The 23,525-nt window shown below is 41.4% G+C and overlaps 1 protein-coding gene across 7 annotated transcripts in view; it reads left to right on the top strand.

Moving 5' to 3' along the window:
- elavl4 (ELAV like neuron-specific RNA binding protein 4) overlaps positions 1 to 23,525 on the top strand; it is an 80,654-nt gene that overhangs the window by 9,448 nt on the left and 47,681 nt on the right. For 5 of the 7 annotated variants that reach the window (XM_034881396.1, XM_034881400.1, XM_034881399.1 and 2 more), the window contains one exon: positions 19,801 to 19,887. In XM_034881396.1, coding sequence (XP_034737287.1) covers positions 19,801 to 19,887 — 87 coding nt within the window. Of the gene's footprint in view, positions 1 to 5,416; positions 5,731 to 6,710; positions 6,965 to 19,800; positions 19,888 to 23,525 lie in introns of those variants that run through there. The other 2 variants (XM_034881403.1, XM_034881401.1) reach the window with 2 other exon arrangements.

The raw sequence follows: 23,525 nt of genomic DNA, 5'->3' as shown, positions 1-23,525 counted from the left end.
TGTTTTTTTTCTGTCAACAGGATGTCTCAAAAATGTATGACTGAATATCCTTGGTTTGGAAATAATGAGAAAATTATTAGATTTTGTGTTTTAGATAACTAGCATCTTAAACCATAGCTATAAAAAAAAAAACATGCAGACCAGAGATTTTACTACAAATCCAAAGGACACATTTATGGGGTCAGGATGTGATTTGAAGTGAAAATGTTAGAGATGCACTAGATGTCTTTGTTTGTAACAGTTAGTTGGATCATGTTATCATTGTAGGTGATAGTTAGTGCTCTCTAAATGCCTTCAAGGGCTCTATGTTGGCAAGTACTTGCCTTGGTGAAGTGGGATTTTCTTTCGGTGCACACAGTCTTTTCTTCTCATCTGCACCCATTTAGCATTTCAGTGACTGTCTGTGAAATTCACTGTCCTCCCAAGATTATTTAACGTCATTTTCTCTCTGTGGTTTAAATAAGGTGGTATTGTGAGGATTGTGCTCCTCTCGCCTAAGGACATCAGTTCCTTCTTTGGAGGATCTTTTGTGGCAGAACTACTACAATCTGCTCACCTCTATTACTAAAATCTCAGAGCACAGAGAACCCTGCTTTAAAAGAGAAAGAAAATAGGATTTGAAGCAACATACAACAGCGATGGAGGTGCTCTTTGCCCCTCTGACCATAAAATTACCACAAATCTCTATCCACTCCATGTATGTCATCATCCATTAAATTAACCCCAAACAAAGGTTAACTGAATCCAAACTGCCCTATGTTGTCCGCATACAGCCGCATAGTGTTAATAGCGGTCTTCAGTGATGCAGAGTTCTGTCGCTGGGCAGGAACACGGGAAAGTTAAAGGCTGTGATTCTCATTTGTTGATTGTTACCGGCAGAGGGTGGAGACCTGCCAGGAAAGAGGCGATCATCAGTCTGAGTAGCACAGCAAGATGCTACTACTGCCAGAACTTCAATACACCAACTAAATCTATCCTTCAAGGGCAAATCAAAAGGAGCCTACGTAAGCCGCAGCATACTGAGGAGCGGGTTCTGGGCTATTAAATGTATTAGGCTATTTTACTGCATAGACAGCCGTGATATTTTAAAATGAAATCAACCGGCTTGATAGGCATTGCATTGTTCTTGATAGCTCTATTAAAATGTTGTTGCTGTTCAGTGTAACAGAGATAATTCAGTCTTAGATTTTGTTTCCTGTCTTTTGTCCTTGGTTGTATTAATTTCCTCTGAACCTGACTCACAATTGCAGAGATCAGGTTTGCGGCAAAACAAGTTTTCCTTCTTGTTAATAATCAAGGTATTTTCTTCCAGCACTTTGAGGTAACACCTCTGCTGGCATCGTCACTTCTCCACCTTTAAATAGAAGTCTTATTATGCAGAGTGAAACATAAGACAGGTGTTGAAACACTGCGTATGACAGTTAACAAGATTTAAACCGAGAGCACCCACAATTATCAACGTGTGCACGCTGCATATTCAAACCTGCTATACTTTGTATTCTTTTCCTGCTCTTTAATGCTTGTTATCGGAATACAGCATTTTAGCTGCTACCAGAGTAAATTGTTTGTGTACAAGTACGGTATATGTGCCGCCAGTATATTTAATCCTGGAGATTTGATAAAAAAATAACAAATTTGGGGTGTGACAGAAATGTTTTGAGTTTTTTTGAGTTTTTGTAAGAAAACCAAGTGAGACTGAGTAAGGGAGAGTGAGAGGGACAACACTAGCTTGTATTAATCTGTTAAGGTCTGTGACTCGGAGGGGTTTAGGGTGGAGAAGCAGTGCAGAATGGAGGGCAGGAGGAGTTCATAACAATTAGCCAACTCTCTGCTTTCCAAATTAGCAGGCTGGAAGCACAGGCTAAGAACCCTTCTGGGGTCTAGCCCTTTAAAGCTCCCGCAGTCACACTGTCAGACTGTGGCGCACTTCATGAACCAAAGTGTGTGTTTTTGTATCTGCGGACACGTTTTTGTGTACACACAATGTATGTGTGTCACAGTGTATGTATGGTTTTAGTTTGAGTTTGTGTGTGTGTTGTGTGTGTGTGTGTATGTGTGTGTGTGTGTGTGTGTGTGTGCGTGTGTGTTCTCATGGATGCAAGCTAGAGTCAATCAGTGAGATGGGGTTTGTCATTGCTGACAAGTATGGCTGGCCTTCCTGGGTTAAAGCCACAAAAGCTTTTTAATTTTCAAAACTTTTCAAGAGAATATAAATATATATATTGCCTCCTCAAAAACTATTTAGCATCAGTCATCATCTGAAAGGCCAAATATTTCATCCAATCAACGCTGTGGACCTAAAAAAAAGACCTCAGTCTTAATTGCTTATTTGACATTTTTACATTTATTCAGTGCTGTATTGCATTTTATTCACAGACAGACATAAAATGTAAGTAGGGAAAGGCCAAATCCACAAGATAATGAGCTACACTGCAGTATCTCTAGCATCCAGACTGTAAAGCATCTCAGCATGGATGCCCTTGATAGACTGTCTCAACCATTACCTCCATCTGTCCAAACACAATATTATAATGCAGTGTGTACCCTTAACTAGGACATGGCAGCAACACAGTTCCATCTTTGGTATGAATCTTTATATCATAACGACACATGCAGACACACACTCCACAACAACACAACAGCAGATTGGGTTTATAGCTAATTTACTGAGTAGGACCAGTCACTTTCATTGCTTTATAAAACCATAGTCCTGTAGAGCAATTTAGTGAAACAACAAGCCGAGCAAGTAAACTGTGAGAGACTATTTTCACTTTGAATTGCTTTCTCATTTAGAGAAAAGGTTATTTGGATCATATTAGAGAGGGAAAACAACCTCAAAACACTGACTATCCTTTATGAAATAAGAATATGATCACCCTCTGTTTTCTTCCCACATTGTATTGCCTCTAACATCATGAGTTATAATTGACTGCATACAAAGACAGAGATGGAATTTGTGATTCAGTCATTAGCATGCATCGGACTTTCCATTCTTTACAGTTTAAAATGCAACAATAAAAACATGTTTGGGAGGTGGATATTAGAGGCAGTGAGGTTAAAAAAGCTCTTTCCTGGGTCGAACCCAAAGCCTTTATTAAATTCAAAGGTCAGAGCAGAACGATAAAAGATGGACAGGAAACTGTGGATTGGTTGTCTATACTATTCAGCTGCAAATTTTGCTTCTTTCTGTTCTTTGGTGGAAAAAGATATGGAGGCACATGACAAAGGAAAATAGACAAAGAGGCATTTCTATTTTGATCCATTTTCTTTGTGTTTCATTCAACATTACTCTTCCTCTGTTGTGTCATATACAGTATGATCGGTACAAATCTCCAGACTGCGAGTGCCAGCATATTCTATTCTATCAGAAACAATAGCGCGCTTGTTCAGCCCGTCTTCCCCTCTCTGTGTATGCGTTTGTGTGTGTGTGTGTGTGTGTGTACTGCGCAGCCTTAATTGAAGGCAGTGAGGATCCTCATTAGTATGTCAGGCACATGGTTCTGCTAGGCTAGCTAGCTTGCTGTAGCTAACCAGACAAGGTGGAGAGGGCAGGGGTGGAGTGGAAAGACTTTAAATGCTTTATATGACTTCTCCCTTTTTGTTTGCCAGAACTGGCCATATGATTCACAACATTTTTGTCTTCTTACTGTTTCTCCTGTTTCCTAACATTATTCTTTTAATGTGCTCATTTGGGAGCTAATATGTGTAGCTACGTGAGTGTGTGGTTTAAATTCACAATTCATATTTGTATGAGATTGTACTGTTAATGCAATGGTTGAGTATGTATAGGATACTTGCTGTATAGTCTATAATACACCGTTTTACAATGTGGCTTGACAGCGGATGGTGTGGGCAAAACAGAGCCTTTAATGAGTTACAGAGGTCATCATTTAGCTCCAGGACGTGAGTCAGACCCTAATAATTCCTATTGGACCTGATTTGCATTTGATAGTTTGCTACCTGTATGTCAGTTTTCTGCTATGAAGGGGAAAAATAGTACCGTACATGTTTTATAAAGTGTAACTTGTATACGGCTGCCGTTAATGAAAAAAGATAGATTAATTATTATATAAATACTTGTTTAGTCTATAAATGTCATAGAATAGTAAAACGTTTCTATCACAGTTTACCATCTTTAAATTGCTATGTCTGACCAACAATCCAAAGAAAAGCATCAAATCTTTACATTTGAGAAGCTGGAACCAGAGATTGACATCTCTATTACATACATTGGCTTACTACTATAAATATTGTGTAAAGCATTTTATTGACACATTCTAAACACTCAATGGACTATCTAAATAAAGTGCAATCCTGTGTTGGGACAGGTATCGAGGTAGTTGGAGCAGAGATATCTTGTTGAGCTTAATTGACGCCCACTCGTCACATTAGGTCTTGTCAGGCCTCACACAGCTGAACGCAACCAGTTTTGAAACCAACTAAAATAAGCGTTGGCTTGCTGACTGCCTCTTACTGCTGAGTTGAACACAAAGGAAACAGTATAAACATGTGTTGGGAGGTGGATTATGTTTTGATCTCTTGTCTGCCAACTTGACAAAATTACCAGTGTAAGAGCAATGTGTTACAGTTACATCAAGCTACATGTCCATAACCACAGCATTAAGGAGCTTGAGTAATGTGTCAGAGCATCTGTGAGACATGTAGATATTTGTGTGAGTGTGTGTGTGTGTGTGTGTGTGTGTGTGTGTGTGTGTGTGTACATGTATGTATGTAGGTCTGAAGGTGCAGCTAAGTACTCCTGTCTGCCAGGTGTGTTAAGGGAAGCAAGAGCTCCCTCTTCTTGTCTACTTGAGACAGGGGCCAGCCGGACAAAATCAACCTGTGGCCTGTTTACTTCTGTGCACAGATCATTTGCTTTATAGAAATATACTAAATATTATACACTGTAGTGACAATCTCAATTTGTAATTGTTATTGGGAGTAATTAGTAACATGAATGATAAGAGTATATTTAAGCGGTGTGATGTTTTTGTTGGGGTGGAAGAAAAGATGACTGCTAGTTCTATCACATCTCTAACAACAGGGAGTACACACACAAACACTGCAGTAACAATGCAGGGGACCTGCTTTCTATAGGAGCTTAATGACCAACGAAGGCACACTTTAGCTAGCCTATATGAAGACAGTATACGCACGAGTTAAACCGTAGACTGACTGTATGCATAATTATTAACAGTCAAGTGAGGGATGATGATGTTCAGACACTAACATAAAGTCACCTTAACCGTTTTGGCATCTACCTCTCCGCAAGATGCTTCGAGGACCACACGAGGCTGCCTCCTTCACTCGCATCAGCGAGCGCACCGCCCAGTCGGAACCTCCCCAGCCAATGGGAGACCGCGCGCGAGGTGACTGAACACACCATAAATGGCTTTTTGGGAAAAGGTAGAAGGGGTGTTTTCTCTGAATCTCTTCCTTTGAGTGGATTCTCTTTACTCGCCGTTGTTTTGTCTTAGTTTTGAACTGAGCGAGACTGTTTTCCTCCCTCCTGCTTGCACGGGACAGGGCTGCAGGTCTTCCACACCCACGGTTTCGCTCTGTGTAGTTTTTGGCTCCGCTACATCACCCCGTCAGTTCTTTCAGCCTCTCCGGCACACCGATACTACTCCATCCGATTCTCCTCGCTGACTCCACCGGCTTTTACAGTTTGTCCACCGAAACCACCGTTAGGCTACCGTCCGTAACACCAACGACACAAGAATGGTCATGGTGAGTAGATAAGCTAACATAGGTGACAGCTTTTCCATTTGTTTAATTGCATCTGTTCTGCGACCAGTCGGGCTTCAATGTAACCGCGAACGGCAGCAGGCGGACAGGTCGCAATTATTAAACTATGGTAAACTAGAGTAAACTAAACCGCATTGATAAGCTACACCTGTATGGCCAAGTGTTTGTCTCTGTGTGCATCTCTTCTCAAATGTAAACCCCAGCCAATGCAAATTATAAATTATAAACATTGATAGTTTCCCCCCCCCCCCCGTCTGTGTTTTTAATTTGAAACGATGTTGGCTATTTAGAGGAAAAACTAATTTTGAAGGACCTCAATCAATATTTTGTGAGACAAAAACTGTGGGCTAATCAGTTTTGTGTGTATTCTATTTGGAAAAGTGTGTGCGTGCGTGTGTGTGCGTGTTTGTGTGTGTAAGGTAAAGACAGAGACGGAATAGGAGTGAATGAGACAGTCTGTATACACAGGCGTGTAAATGTACAGGGGATTTTAACATGCACCCAGTAATAGCTAATTTATATACACAGTGCTGCGCAGGCATCCTATTACCATCGTGCCTGAGGCTGCAATCACTCTCCCAGAGCTCTGCACCGCACCGCTCTGCCCGGCTCACTCAAGCACAGACCTCAGCAGAGATTGATTGCTTTGCTGGGATTCAGAAAGCCTTTTCTCTGCCAAACCAGGCTGAGGCTGGCGTGTGCCGATGAGGGCTCAGAGCCAGCAAGAGAGCGAAGGTGTTAACAGAGAGGGAGGGGGAGGTGAGGCGGAGAACTGACAGGCAAGCCAAGAAGCCAATCGCAGAATGTAAAGGAGAGGTGGTGGGGGGTGGGGGGGGGGGGGGGGGGGGAGTGAGCGAGCTCTGACCTTCCAGCTGAGCAGGCAATGGGCGGGTGGCTCTGGGAAGGAGGGAGGGTGGTGTGAGGGAGGGAAGCTTGCTGCAGCCCAGCACTCACTCATCCAGGCACACCATTCTCCTCTCAGCATCTGTGGAAGAAGGTGATGCTTGCTCCGTACGCCTCTAGTATGCTTCTCCCTGCTCGCCGCTAAGACTCAGGCAGAAACAGGAAGAGAGGCGGAGTAAGAAAAATAAGGAGACAGTGTCAGAGAGTAGGGGATTTTCTTGGCTGAGGCGTTGCTGTAGCTGTTGTGTCAGGAGAGAGAGAGCGTGAGACTACGGCCGGCATCTCCCAAATGGAGTGGAATGGGTTTAAGATGGTAAGGAAAGAAGGCTACAGGCAGCCTGCCACTATGATCCACCGTGCATTGTTAACCCTCGTTTCATTTTGGGCAGCCTACATTGCCTAGAGCAGGTTGTAGTTGGTTGTAGATATACTATCACCCACAATTAGTATGTTATACTCTTCCAGCACAGGCAATGCAGTGATAGTATTCAACTATTTGTTGTGCGGAATGTTAAGTGTCTTCATACAGGGTAGAAGGATACAGCATGGGTTAGACTGACGAGGTTCGAGGGCAGAATGAGAAACAGAGGGAGATAGATGGAGGGACGGAGCCAGATATCATGGTAATGGAAGAGGTGTAGAGGTAAGGAAGGATGGGGAGGGGAAAGGAGCAGAGGGGAGGGAGGGAAGGGTTAAATCAGGGAACGGCACTCATTTTATGTTGAAGCCAGGGCTATAGGTGTCCCCCCCCTTTTCCTGCCTTTGCACCACTATGAAATATTTACCTGCGTATATTACTGCAGCAGAGAAGGAATGCACATTGTTGATGCTACATTTACTGTACGATGGTAGGGAAAATAGACTTGTGTGGATGTTTTATTCATGTATGTAAAGCAGTCCTTGTTAATTATATGAGTTGACATGACATCTGTCATGCTGCTCTTGTCCACAGTGTGAGTTTGTGTTGTGTCCATAAGTTGTGCCAGAGCTGGAGAAAGATGGAGTAGGTGGGTTGGAGTTACATGCACGCCTGGATGATAGCAAAAGTTTTAAACCCATTGCTCGTGTGTGTGTGTGTGCGTGTGTGTGTGTGTGTGTGTGTGTGTGTGTGTGTGTGTGTGTGTGTGTGTGTGTGTGTGTGTGTGTGCGCGTGTGTGAATATGACTGTGTATTCTCAGTTATGTGTTCGGCTGTGCGAGTAGGTGCCGACATGAGAGAAATTAAAATAAACTATAAGTAATCTGCTTTGCTCAGCTTCCTGAGACTCACTTTAACTTTGCATTCATTTATCCTATTCATCCATCACATCCAAGCGATAGAGTCAGGGACCGACTAACAAAACTAGTTTGGTTTCACCTGTCATATAAGACAAAGTTTTAATTTGTTGCCGATACTGCATCAAAACTATAGAGTCAATACCATTATCCTATCTGTTTTAAAAATCTTGACCATCCACCAAGTGGACTGAGTCACTTTTGCATTTGCACTAAGAACAGTGGACATTATTTATTTGTCCACATGTAAATGTTTTATTGTTTGCGTGCTGGCTTCTTTCCATTGGATGCAATCAAAATGCTAATTGAAACGAAGGCGGCTCCCCTGTTTGGTGCTAGTGACGCTAGCTGGTACGTCGTCTCCCTTGGGGCCTCGTGGCTAAAAGCCTAGTGTGTGTGCATAGATGGAGGGGCTGAAAATGTGAGAAGACAGACTTGAACAAATTGTGTATGGTGTTTATACCGTATATACAGATAGAGCTAGTATTATTATGTATAGAGGGCGAAATTAATGGATATGAGAGGAGAATGAAAAGGAACGGTGGCAGAGGGAGTGAAAAGGATAAATGTTCATCATCAGTATTGGAGGCATTAGATATGAAACTGCACCATAAAACCTCCTGATGGGAACCAGTGGGGATCTGGGCTGGAGACGTTTCACTCACTCACTCACTCACTCACTCACTCACTCACTCACTCACTCCCACAGAGATACACACGAACATACAGTGGTTCTATTACCCTCAGGCAGAACACCATGAGCTCCAAGGTTACACATCAGTGTTAATACGGTAAGGTGTGTGAGGAATTTATTAGCTGCACTGACCGATTGTGTGCTTAGTGATTTAAATGTAACTGAAGGTCAGATAAATATAAGAAAAAGATTCTTGGATATGTAGTCCTGGGGTGATTATAGGTCTGACGAACAAGGAAGATGATTCACAGCCAACAAGTAAGAAATGATGGATGATGAGCTAACAGATAAAGTAAATATTACTTTGTCAATTAAATTACGTCGTAGCCTGTGATGTGTTTTGTAAGTCTGTGCGTGCGTGTGTGTGTGTGTGCGTGCGTGTACACATGCGTGCGTGTCAGTCAGAGAGGTGACTGATATGTGTCCAGATGCAGAGTGACATGGTTAACGAGAGCCTGATTTAACACCAAGCAAATTGATAGAGTGTGTGTGACAGAAGAAGTGGTTTAGACACAGGAACAATTGGCTACTAATCTTGTGTTCCTACGAGGATTTTCTGGCCTCTGCTCTATTCTCTTTGCTCTCTAGGATTTACTGTATGTTTGTCTGTGTCATCATATATGTAGATGAACAGTCTATCAACTGTTTTGCGTGTTGCTAGTAGAAATATAAATTCTTAGTAATAAGGAACATGATAAATTTAAGCTTAATAAACAATGAAGTGCACAAATACGATGTATCTTAAACTGTTGCTTTTTTCTTCTAGTTTTTAACAACTCTAATCTTATAATATTTACCTGCTGTAATAAATTGCTCAAAAAAGTAGACAGTTCATTGACCGTTTGACACCGCTTGTGATAAACTTACAGCTAACAAACTGAGGCAGACCACACACACTAGTGCTCCTCATCACAAAATATAGTATGGCTAATTTGATTGTTTGTGATGTGTGTTTTACTGAGCAGCAGAAAAACATCCTTTTTGGTGGAGGTGAATAATACACGTTGTAGGTTTGACTTGCTGTTTGTGGCTGGTTGTGCATTGTTTCTTGGCATGTAGTGTAGAGAATGTCTGACTTGTATGGGGACAATAGGTAAACTCTAGCTATAGTAGAGGTACTTCAGCATTCTTAAGCTTTGTGTTTTGTGTCTGTAGTCATGGTTGTGCTGCCGTTAAGGTTGTTTCATAAGTTTTTTGCACTACAGTTTATCACATCCACAGTAATTAATGCTGAGATGTCAAATGTCACATTGTGTTTATGTTTATAGTATAGTTCATGTATGTAGTTGTTAATTATTATGCATGTGGGTACACATACAGTTTAGTATGCATGTGTGTCTGGTGTGTATCATATTGTACATGGCCCCTCTCTAGCTTCAGGTAAATGGTCGGCCCCAGTCAGCTGTGTACAAAAGGATGGGTCGCAGCTGAGACTAATAGACATCAATCAGTTAGCTATAATTACATGTTTCCTGCATTAACTTTGACCCCACTCTGTAATGAGGTTTAGAGTGGGGTACTTTAGACAGAGGTTATAGTGATATATGTTAGCCAGAGAAATAAGTGGAAGACATTTGTTTGGATTACATTTGGTTGGTAAGATCTCTCTGAGCACAACTGGGGAAGTCCTGCAAGGCCGTGCAAAAAGCTTTTCCCTCTTTACTTCTTCTTGAGTAAGTGGAAACTCACAACAGTATGCTATTCAACTTGTCAAGTAAACATCCTCCAACATTTTAATTTCCCTTGAAGGGCATCAGGTCCTCCCTCGATGTGCAGTTACGTACACAATAACACAGTATTTAAACTAGTTTGTAAATTTGTGTTAGACTCAAACACCTGCTAAATTTGCAATATTCAATTTTAAGAAAGAAATTGAATTCATGCAAAATAAATATATATAGTGCATGACACCAATATGATAACATTCATCTATAATTAAATTTGGTTGACTGCTTGTTAAAATATAGCTGCTGTTACAAAGTAAAGAATTGATTAGTGTGTGACATGACACGACTAAGATACATACTGCAGCTGAAGGAGACAAGAAATTTCTTGTCTTGCCTTTACACTTGAAGTAAGAGTTTTATCCATTGCTTAGGTATATATATTGTGCCAGTCCATTATGCAGTATATCAGTAGTTTGGTGGTACAGTGTCTAAATAAATATTGTTGAATATTTTATTGTCTTTAAATGTGTATTCTACTTTCTTTTAAACAAAAGCTGGATTGAAGCAGTTAATGAGCCAAAAGCCTGTTTGAATAAGAAGCTGCTGTAACAATTTCTGTCCCAATTAGCATGCTTTGGTTTTTAAAATGTTCCTTTTGTGTGAAGCCTAAACACACATGAAGACTCACAAAACGGTCACGTTGAAAATTTAATAGGCTTCCATAGCGATTTCCTTCATTTATTTAAAATGTGTGTTTTTTTTCTTCTCTTTTAAAAAAAGAAGCTAGAAATCTGAGAGGCATGGCAAGGCATTCTGCTGTGAGGGGAGCAGCATTCACAAATACTAGACCTTATTCCTTTGGCAGCAGCTCAAACTGCTACAGACAGACACATAATCAGCTGGGGAGTGTTAGCGCCTCAGCCCACTAGCAAACACAGGACCGAGCCCTTGTTGTGCATCGCTGCTTTTCAGAATAAATATCCCGATGGAAAATACAGGGGGAGGAAAGAGGTATTCATGTGTTTATAGCCCTTTGTTCAGTCAAAGATACAGAAGGAGCGAGGAACACTGGCTTTCTTAGCTACTTACTGCTCATTCTTTCTCAATCCTCTCTACCTCGACATCTCTCTCTCCTTTCCTTCCTCCTTCTCTTTCTCTCATCCTCCACTGTACCGTGTGTGTTTTGGTATTCATACAGATGTTTGGATTTGAGTGGCAGTTTCTCCTGAGGCTGTGCACAAGCAGCTGACTCGTCTCATCTGCATTTTGCATCCCAGGAAAAAAAAAAAAGAGAACAGAAAGCAGTGGAAAGCATCAGCAGGCAGACAGTGTGTGTGTGTGTGTGTGTGTGTGTGTGTGTGTGTGTGTGTGTGTGTGTGTGTGTGTGCGTGTGTGTGTGTGTGTGTGTGTGTGTGCGTGCGTGCGTGCGCTCACACGTTGCCTGTTTGGCTTTGGCAGCTTAACTGGCCCCAGCGCCGTTGCTGTGTGATGTTTAAAGGACATTTCAAGGTCATGCTTTCGACAGTCCTCACCGCCTCAAACATATTAAACATTTATATATTTTTGTAGCTAGATGAATTATAGATTGAACATGCAACTGAACATGCTTCAAAATGGCGCCATTGTTGTTGGTAATAGACACATTAGGGCCTACAAACACAGCATTCCACACGACAGCCTCCAGCCTGCCTTATCTTATCGATAGCAACACTAACACAAGGACAAAAACGGCTGATTGTGCTCTACGCAGTACTCCAAGACACTGAACCAATACTACAGCGGGACAGAAAGGGATCTAGAAAGTCCATCTGAAAGTCAGTTGTGGCCAACTGCTCATAAAGAACAGGAACACTGTACATGCAGATTATAATATTTAAACAGACAGACTTCTTCTAAAAGGATATCTGCGCATGCTTTTTTAGGCTATCTCCTCATGATTTATTAAGAGAGAAGGCAAGGAGTTAAATAAATCCTGACTTTTCAGTCAGAAGTTTGGTTTGCTGACCAGAGATGCCGCAACACCCGGTGGCAGTAATCGGGCCACCGTTTGAGATGGTAATTCTAAAAATCAAGGTGTTAGTCCCGACCAGAATATGGATTCTCACACAGTCAATGCATATTCCCTTCTAATCGACAGTGGGAGGAAGGAATAAAATGGAGAGAGATAAAATGAAAGATAGATGTGTGCTATCTCTTTGCTGCACGGCTCTCTGGCACATGCTGTCAGACTTAAATGTAGTTGCAGAATAATTGATGGCAATCAGCCACCGCCTTCTATATGTTGCCTTCCTGGCACATGCTACAGTATACACGTGCAAAGATAGTCTCCTCTGGGCATTTTCAATTACTCTGCACTGTATAGCAGTAGGGGGGATTAATTTGCTCGTTTGAATGCACGTCACACTTAATGGCAGGCCTCATCTGTCAGCTGTGCCGATATACATTTAGGCTTTTGTGTCTCACTCTCCTCTCTTCCTGATGCAGTAGAAGCCATCTCTAAATGGCCCAACTCTCACATCATGTTACGCTGAGATTAGATCGTCACAGAAGATGGGCTCACTATAAATTCTCAAGTCAAACTCCAAATTGATTTTGTAATGACTAGTACAAAGCAACCTTACAGCATTTGGAAAGTGACTGAAATAGTTTAGCTATTGCAGTGACGGCATATTCAAAAAGCACAAAGTACTCTGTGTAATTAATGTAACTAAATATTCAACCCAGGCACCCAGACTTACTATGAAGATAAAGCTTTTTTATATTTCATGTTGTCACACAGAAGGAAGGTTGGCAAAGGTTTTGCCAGAGGATAGTCACCTTTTACATTTTAGCTTGTCTGTCTAGCGACGTAACCTCCCCTACATGTAGTTTCCAGGTATTCATTGCCTCTATCAAACTGTTTACTTATTAAGACAGATGACGGACGGCTGTCCTTTCCCCTTGAAGCTATTTGATTATATGAGCTCCGGTTCAGAGCTGAATCAATAACCAGATTAGTGAGGCACACACTGACATACACTCGGCCACACCCTCCTACAGTACCCAAGGCTGTTGAATGAATTCTCGAGTACAACGGTCAGTTTGTGTCTATGCGATTTAGCTATTATTAGTATAATAATCACACACACACACACACACACACACACACACACACACACACACACACACACACACACACACACACACACACACACACACACACACACACACAGTTTCTGAGAAGCAGCTGATGGAGGAAACAGTGATTAGATTAGGAGGAGCTCTGCCTCTGCTTAGCAGCCGGGCCCATCTTCTTCTCTCTCCCTTGTTCTCAGTGCTGTAAGTTTTGTTCTTATCTTATACCTCAAGGCTGTTCATAGCTTTATAAATACCTGTTCAACAAAGCCAATATTACCCCTTCCAGCCTCAAACCAGTAATAATTAGTACTGAAGGACAGAAAATTGAGTTCAGTCAGAGGAGTTTACAAGTTTTTTATTCAGTAGCTCAGGAGAATATTCTTAGACCCCTTTTGGTAAAGTTGCTTTATCCACTTACCTTGTTCTTCAAGTCCTTTTCTTAAACATACAACAAGTATGACCTCAGGCTGCTGAACTGCTTGTTTCCGACCTGATACTGTACATGCAGGTGGACATAGTAGCAGTGTATCGTTAGGTAGTTGAGTTGAGTGTGCATGATTTGTGCATGTTTGTATATGCTTGTTTACGATGCGCTGGTGTATTTTAGGGTATTTTGCTAAAGATAGGAGACAGCTTCACTAAAATGGCTCATCTGCCTGCACAGGTGCATGGCCACATTCACCTGCCAGCTACTTGTGGAGGTGGTGTCCTGGCTTTTGACACATGGTGCTGACTCAGATGGATCAGCCTGCATGCTCTCCATGCCTGGCTGTCTTTTTCTGCGTCCTCGATCCTCTGTCCCGGTCCTGCTAAAAGCAACTTCAGCTCAACACAGAAATGAGCACTGCACGGAACCACAAGTTTTTCCCTGAATTGCAATCGAGAGTGGTGCGGGTTTTTGTCATTGCAGTGCTGTAGATTCTGTTGCAGTGTCACTTATATTCATTCAGAGAACAGTCACAGCAAAAGTAACCAGGTTAGATCTTAACATAGTCTTGGCAAACATGAGCTTTGTGTTATTAAAAAAGAAGACAGAGATAAAAAAGATGCGCCTTATTGGGATGGATTGGGAACCTTTTATGTCATGTTAAATAACAGCTGTGATGTAGGCCTACTTTATGCTAGCACGGTCTGTACTGTCTCTTCTGCCTCTTTTTTTTACTCCTTTTCTCTTATTCTCGATGTCTTTTGCATGTACCATTCACAGAAACAAGGCTAAGACTTACTGAATAGGCCCTACATGTTAGATAGATATCATCTCCACTAAAAAACTTTAACGACATTAACGACATTTAATTAAGAAACCCATGAGACGATGATTTAGCCTCTAATCCACCAAAATGTCCTAGCTAAGGGCTTTGACAGTGATCATTCCCATCCGTCACACCCAGGGATTACAGCAGGACAGACAGCACTGCACAGCAGAGGTATCTTGCTGATTTGACTGAGCTGGGAACCGACATGCTGGCTGCAGCAGCTAGAACTGGAACAAACGCTGGCAAGCTGTTGATGGGGATTTGATTCTGTTCAAGAAGATTGCGGCTGAGATGATGGGGCTGTGTTGACATGCAGCTGGCGATTGTATCGAGAAATCAGGGTGAGGGCCATCAAGCGAGGGACTGTTCCTGGCACAGGGGTGAAACTAGTGAAACTCTGATGAGGACCTGAGAGGCCAGGCTCGGGCTGGGGCTGAGGGACAGGGACTTAGGCTGACAGGCAAGGCCAGGCCTTCAATTCCAAGGCCCAGTCCCCATTCTCCAGGCTTCAGCCAAACAGCTAGGCAGGTGTCCAGCTGATCTCACACCCCCAGAAGGGAGGAACTGCAGAGCACCAGTCACTGGAGCTGCACAAATTGAAGTGCCATCTCCAGAGTCAAGATGCTCACCAATTTCCTGCATGCGTTGGTGCAGAGTTGGGATTCAGCCAGTGGACAAATGGCTCCAGTTCCGCCTACAGTTTGGCTGAGTAAAGGAGACTATGGTGTCTGTGTGTGTGTGTGAGAGAGAGAGAGAGAGAGAGAGAGAGAGAGAGAGAGAGAGAGAGAGAGAGAGAGAGAGAGAGAGAGAGAGAGAGAGAGAGAGAGGGGAATGTGACTGTGCATGTATGGAGCAATGCAGGTCATCAGTCATTGTCCTTGAATGATGTTCTTTTGACTGCCCACAATGCAGCATGAAAAAGTTTTTGAGAAAGGTTTTTAGATAAATAAACAAGCCAAGTAAATGTGAATAAAGTATTAAAGTAAAGTATATACTATACATTACCTTGATTATGAACATATTGCAAAATGCAAAGAAGTGAAACTTAGCAATACATCAGATATTTAACATTTGAAAAGAGAAATCTCTGCCAACAGACTCATCCTCTAATTATCTATGATGCATAAATCTTGAGGCTATCATATAGATCCTGTCTGTCGTACTAGAATTGGCTGTGTCCTGTCATTTTCTGACCTCTGACCAAATGCAAGTATGTGCCAATTGCAATTGGCTGTGAGGGATTGTGTTGGAAAGCTGCATCGATCTCACTGGAAGACTGAAACATCACAAAAGAGAAAGAAGAGAGAGGGGAAAGAGTCAAGCCAAAGTTAAATGAAAAGTTGCTTACGTACATGTCTTGCGCAGTCTGGAACATTTGTTATTTCAAGTTACACAGAGAGAAAAATGGTGGAGGAGGATAGAAGAAGAGAAGAATCCATTTGGTGAAGTAAATGCATGATCGATGAGACTGGAGGCAGGCAGACCAAAGTGCAACCGAGAAGGTGTGTGTGTGTGTGTGTGTGTGTGTGTGTGTGTGTGTGTGTTTCGAGTATCTGTCATGTGTCTCTATGTGATGTGTCTGTGTGTGCTTGCGTGCATGAGGCGTCCCAGATTACTCTCTCTGATTGATCCGGCCCAGCATCCGTCTGACCTGCAGGACACTTCAGAGCTCGCAAGATGCTGGTGGAGGTGGAGAGATGGCAAGAAAGAGAAAAGGCCAGGAAGAAAGGGAGAGGAGAGAGGAGAGAGAAAAATAAAAAATCAATAGCATAGTGAGCATTACATGGTACTTGACTGGCCGAGAAGCTGAGATAGTAAAGTCGTATTAATCTCTGTGTCTCAGTCAGTTTATTCGGAACTCCTATTCAGTAACAGGAACTCCAATTCAGTATCACTTTGGGGGACAGAGAAGGAATTTCAGTCTGAGTTTAGCAGTATCTGGTGTGGTGGCTTTATAGTAGTAAGACACCAAGGGGACTCATGGGACAAATTGACAGTAAATTTATGCGTCTGAAAAAAATATATCTGACAGTTAAATTATAATACGGTCATGTTTTCTATTAGATGATTTAACGTCATCCTATTTTCTAATTTTAATAAGCCAAACAATTAAAACCAAATGAAAATAAGACGCATAAGGAAATCACTAATAATATCTGAAGCAAGATGGTAAGGCCATGTCTAACAAGTCAGATGGTTGCATGCTGGCTCCATTTTGTAGCTGCCAAGCAGTGTGTCTATCAGTGGAGAGATCCTGCAGCATACTGCCTACTCTGCAGTCTACAGCCTCTATCTATCCTGGCCAAGTCAGGGTAAACTGATTGTCTAAGCTCTGTAAGAGAAAGGGGAGGGAAGCCTGCACTAGGCCAGTTTGGTTTGTATGGTGTAAAAGCAGCAGGAATGATGAAGGTGAAAAGGAAAGGAAAAGAAAATACAAACTCTTTGGTCGTTTAAATTTTAGCTTGTACCATGAGTGACATAGGCCTGTGGAGAAGAGGAGACAGAGATCAGCTTTGTGCATCTGTGCAAAGTATGAAAGAAATATTTGTAAAAATAGATTCATATACAGTAGATCTAAATAAAAAAAGCTGCCTTCGGTATTTTCGACTGTTAAGACTAAAAAACAAATGTTTAACCCCCTTCCTTGCTGTAGGCGAATAAGGCTGGTCCTATTTGACTGCAGTACCCAGACACCATTGGCTGGGAGCCCAAGGAGACAGGAAGCACTTTTGTGGCATCAAATATTAACAGCGTTATAGAGTGTATTGATTATATAATAAGTTTTCCCAGCATCTGAGCACCGACTGAAATGTATTCCCTGAATAATTGAAAATGTATCCATGAGCAGTTTTTCATCTCCGTGGTCCCTGAATGTAATTGCATTGCGCCCTTATTCCAGTGTTATTTGAGATTTTATCAGAAGACGCACATGCATGTGTTCATGTGATAAACGCAATGATATCGAGAATATGAAGAAAGAGCAAACTGTGTGTGTGCGAGTGTGCCATGTGTGTTACGCCGGAGACTGTGTTTGTTTTATCGAATGGTTGAGCATTGAACAATGAGCACTGAGTTGTGCAGAGACTTAACAGCACTTCTGAGAAATGTAATATATTCCTTTATCCGACATTATGCTCTCTTGCACTGTATGCTGGCTGTTGAAATGGAGACTCACATACATCTGCTTGCTGTTTCCTTACATTTTTATCACCACATTTGAACATGCTACAATTGCACTGCACTGTCCGCTTGCTGCGGCACACCATTCCCTTCCACCCCGACATAAAATGATGGTGTCACTGCCCGATGTGAGTTGAGTGCAGATGTGAGTTGCGCATGCGTCACTTTGCGACAAGAAGCCTACAATAACCAAGCTGCTAACAAAAGACTTCTATAATGTCAATAAAATACATATAGAACTACATAACGAAGTTTGTTCACTGCTGGCTACAAGTTAGGGCTGTCACAACAAGGCTGTCACTTGAATAGCGTTTTGACCTAACGTTAGCAATCAAACAAACAAAGATGGAACGTTTTTGAAATTATTTCCATCTTCTGTTATTGTTAGTAATGAGAAAAGTTTATTATTTTATGGATTTTTACAAATTTTAGTATGACACGTTATGCTGTAAACTGTTTAAATCTGAACACGCGCAACTACCGTCTGCACTCGACTCACATCGGTCGGTGACAGAAGGCTTTGCAGAATGGGTGAAAAATGCTCTTGATGTTTCACCACTACCTAACATTTTCTTTTTTCAGGTATGCTTTTCAACTTTACATTTGACAGCAGCCTATGTTCTCCTCTGTCCTCCTAATTAGAGGACCTATACTCTACCTAGCGTGTGCACCTTAGCCTTAGGGCTGTAGCTATCCCTGGCGCTAAACACGTTTGGCTCATACTGATGTACACCTGACTGGCTTTGGCACCCCTGCATGAGGTTGACATAACGCAGCTAAACGCTTGACAATGTTAACATAAAAAAACCTAATGCTTTTTACCAATTTGTCCCAGTAAGATTTACAAAGCACAAAATGTTTTTATATTTGGCACAGCCATTATTCACGGTAATCCTTACTAGACTAAAACAAAGGTGGCTCAGCTTAATATTTCTATAAGATCATCCCCCAAAAAATCCCAATATTCACCATTACCAGTCAGCTAGTAGAACAATATTTCCTGTCCTCTTTTCTACCCCGACCTGCATGCCCCCCTGTATCTTCTTTTGCCCAGTCAAGCTGACAGTTCCCTCTCATTTAGACCTCCATTATGCATTCCTGCTCAGGTTTACAAGACACATTGACAACAGAACATGTACAGTCTCTCTCTCTCCTCCCCCATCTCTGTCTCTCTCTTTCTTTGAAGTATTGGAAGTGCCTTCCCCATTACTCAGCCCCTGCCTTTTCTTCCCTCTCCCATCTGATCCCCAACTACATCTCGTCATATCTCTGAAGGAGTATATGAAGGCAGAGGTCATCCCTCCTCTCTTCCGCCTCTCCTACTAAATTGGCTGCTTGTAGCAGTCGTAGATAGCTGCAGGCATTTAAGCCCCCTGCTCTGGAGAGCTAGTAAACAGACTTCCTGCTCATTTGTGGCATTTCTGTCTTTTCAACCACAGGCTTGTTTACCCAAAGGGAGCAGGAGGGAAACCCTCATTATAAACTCTGCCAAGGTCATTAAAGTCACCACACCAATCTGCCAGCTTCAACACACACATGCAGTTTTATTCAATCTATTATGAATGTCCTCAAATTATTAAAAAAGATGGAAACAACTGAATACATCTTTACCCCCATTTCAAATTCAGCATGAAGAAATATTTCAACAATTTAGGTGATGCAGTTTTTTTTCCAAATCCTAACCATCATCCCAATTTATTCTCTTCCCAATGCAAAGCACTTATCTTAACCAACAATCCCAATCAAACACAAACCTCCTGAGCCACCCATCTTTGTTTTAGTTTGACTGGTGCCAGGACTGTGAAGGTGTAGCTATATTTTTCTAGTGAGTCGCCATTTTCACCCCAACCCCTAACCCCACCCCCCTTCCCAAATCCCACTGCAACCCTAACCTTGTATAGTGAGTGTATAATGTTGACGGTGGGCTGTGTGTCCCTCCCTCCCTGTGCTCCGCTCCATAGGGGTCGACAGAGACACAGTGGCGTCAGGCAGAGCTCCCACAGCTCCAGGGCTGGGCAGAGAAGGGATTGCTGACACAGCCAAAGATGGTAAGGAGATTACTGCTGCCAAATGGATGGCCCAGCCATTTTACACAACCATGAAATAATATGATCTGATATTGTACTGTGTTTACATGAATACACACTGGTTGGTGATGCTGCTGACTGAGACGATTGGAACTGGAGCAGAGATTGGTGGAGGGAAGAGAAGGGATTGCAAGGGTAGAAGAAGTTGTGCAGAGATGAGTGAAAAGCAATATTCAGCTGTTGACATGTTCATCCATAGGATAAATACGAGGAAGTCAATAAGAAATGCTTATTTTTCAATTGACACATATGTTATATATATATATATACCGTATATATATTGTACATATTGATGTTTTAGTATTTAAAAATAATAATAATAATACATTTTGTTTAAAGGCGTATTTCTAAACACCCAAGGACACCATACAGGGATGCATAAAACATTTTTAAAAAAGCAAATACTAAATCCGTTACAAATCATTTGTTTTGTTTAGCTTTTGTTTACACATTCAAAGCTTGACCTGTTTTTATGAACCTCTACTTACTTGCAGAAATCACTACTATAAACAGCCCTTTCTCCTGTATTGAGCGCTCCTGCATTCATTTAAAATCCCAAATGAATACCCATGCACATTGAATAATAGCAACTGTAGCTTCAGCAGTGTTTGAGTCAAGCCAAATTGCATTGTTAATCGTAGGATGCCAGTTTTAGGAATAACCATCAGGAATCTTTCAACTCACAAACAGGCTAATATTCGAAAAACACAATCTCTACACATTTGTATCATTTCCAACAACTGCACACCATCTACAGACTAGTGCTGACTCTGCCTCCTACATCAGTAGAATTACAACTTGTGAGAATAAGAAGCTGCATCTTGAGGCTGAGATCATGAGAGGGCTGTGTGTTGTACCAACTCAGCAGGACATGCAATGAGTTCTGTCCACAGCACTAGGCTTCTCAGTGGGAGAGCAGGGGCAGCCGGAGTGTTCACAACCAACAAGAAGTGGACTGCTGAGCAGCACAAATGCTGGTGGGCAGGGATAGGGAGAGGAATATAATTTGTCACAAGGACTCGGCAGGTCCCTGTTAATTAGAGGCAGCCATTTTGGTGGATAAACTCCTCAGAAAACGTCACATGGAGTTGAAAGTCTCTTTGACAGAATGGAACCCAGCAGGGAATGTAAACAGATTTAATAAGGCTCTCTCCGATCAACTCTGTTATGGCTAGATACTGTTCTCTCCTTTTCTTTGTCTATGCTCCCCCCCCCCATCTCTGTTGTGGTTGAGGGGTGAGTGAGTAGGAAAGGATACTGTCAAAAGAACAATTTGCATGCAGCTCTCATCTTGAGAGCTTTTAGACATCTCCCTGTCTGTTTTTTGCTGTGGGCTTGGGCCATTGTTCTGTCTGTCTGTCTGTGTCTGTGAGTGTGTGTGTGTGAGAGAGAGAGAGAGAGAGAGAGAGAGAGAGAGAGAGAGAGAGAGAGAGAGAGAGAGAGAGAGAGAGAGGATGGAAGTAGATTAAAGACTGACATTGTGTTGCTGCTGCTTCTAAACACTTAGATAGAGGAAAAGAAGAAAACTAGATAATGAGAAATAAGGCCTTTTTTAAAAGCTATTCCTAAATCCAGACAAAATTATGGATGCTTCAAGCCCCTGTATGCCATCCTATGACATCGTTGGTATAGGTATTTAGAGATAGAGATATTCCCACTTTTACATGAGTAAAGACCACAGGCTTTATTGACTGTTCTGATCTTCTCATTAAAATGAACTGCACATTTCTGATGGTGTGGACAATTATTCAGCACACAACAACATTATTTTATATTATATTAATATTTTATGGTATTTGTATTTTAACTTAGAGTTATTTGTATGCCCGCTATTCATTTATCAGCAGCCCTGCTTACCATTACACGCAGGTAAATAGATAGATAGATTAAAGTAAAGTGATTAAAGCCTAAAAGTACACGTACTGCTAATGTCTAAAATGGTTTTGAAAACTATTTCTGGACAAACTGGGAAATTTTTAAATTCTGCTTTGAGATATATTATTAGAACACAGGTCCAGTCTTTTGATAATCCAGAAATAGAGCAGAAATATGTGCCGTTTCTCCTTTGCTAAAACCAGCCCTGCTTCCAAGTGCAGCCTGTATCCGTGTCCTTAAGAATGGTTAAAAATAGACCGAAAGCTGAATGGTTGAACAGGGGAAAGGGAGAGATCAGAGTGACGACTTTAAAAAATTAGATTGAATCAGTTTAAAGAATATTTGCATCTAAATTTGGGTTGCAGCCTGTTTGGTCATAACAGTAGTTGTGCAGCATTGGGATGGAAAGGCAGAACAGTGAAAAGATAAACCAAGTAACAAAAACGTTGTCAACAGTGAGCTTACGTTCTCCTGGTCTGCTTAAGCATGAGTCAAGAAAGAGTTACATGCTCTATACCTTAACAGTGCATAAATGTAAAGCTTTATCTTCCCACCATTTAGTGATTAGATTAAGTCGTCTCCACTCTATCCATTTGTGAAACACTGACGCTCTCCTCACACACATGCAACAAAAGCAATTCATTTGATCAAACAAAAGTTTTTCATGCAAATGAATAATTTCTCATCACACATTGCTTTTGTTGGAGAATAATGTTTGCTTAGAATGAACATTTGAATAAATATGTACCAAAGTGCTCTAGTAGAAATGAGACCCGGCTCCCTCTTCCTCCGACTTTTGACTCACTATTTCACCTTTTTTTTTTTTGTTGCCATTTTCTCACACCAAGCTCACAGTTCCTTTTTGAAGACTTTGATCCTAAGATGCTCTGCAAAACCAAGTTCCAAGAAACCAAGAAAATGCAAACCACTTTCTGTTACAGCAGCAGCATCAGCAGTCAAATAGTTAGATGAAGGGCTGCCCTGTTGCTGCCCCCTCCCACAAACCTCAGAAGCTATCAGAGAAACATTTAGAGACACCTCTCACCGTCTTCCTGAATATTTGATGTTTTAGTCTCTCTGTGTCTAGTGTTTGTTGTATTTCTCACTTTGGCATGTTCTGTGTAGTGTGTTCACTATATGTTTTGTTTGTGATTCATATTAGGAATTAGAAATTGCAATGTTTTGATTAATTGTTAATGATGCATCATGATACAAAGATCGAGATAAAAGAAGCAATTTGTTTTTCACCAATTAGATTATTTGGTGACAGTATGACTGCTCAGTAATATAAGAACACTGTCCTTCCTAAAGACGTGTTTTCAGCCATTTTAGCATAATGTATAAATCTTAACGTATTTACTCTGCCTTAAATTAATAATAGTTTATAGAGTAAATGCCAACTATTATTTAAGTTTAATATGTTATATGCAAAGTTGAAAATCTTAATAATAATAGATATTTATTAAATACAAGAAAACCCAAGGAACTTTATTACATTGATTCAAAAATACTTCAAATCTAATATTGCTAAAAAGCAGTCCTGCCCACTTATTTGCAACATTCTATGTATTGTCATGTTACCCAAACAAATGCAAAAAATGCATTTAGTAACTCTATTCCAAACTAAGACATTGTGAAATGTCATTGTACTTCCCATGCTACAGCATTTGAATCCTGTCAGGTAGAATGGCAAGAAGTAATTGAATGGCAATTCTAAAACAGAA

Source organism: Etheostoma cragini, chromosome 9 (assembly GCF_013103735.1).
Source record: "Etheostoma cragini isolate CJK2018 chromosome 9, CSU_Ecrag_1.0, whole genome shotgun sequence".
In the NCBI taxonomy this organism is placed as follows: domain Eukaryota; kingdom Metazoa; phylum Chordata; class Actinopteri; order Perciformes; family Percidae; genus Etheostoma; species Etheostoma cragini.
Note: the sequence above shows the minus strand (reverse complement) of the source record. Positions and strands in the feature narration are given on the sequence as shown.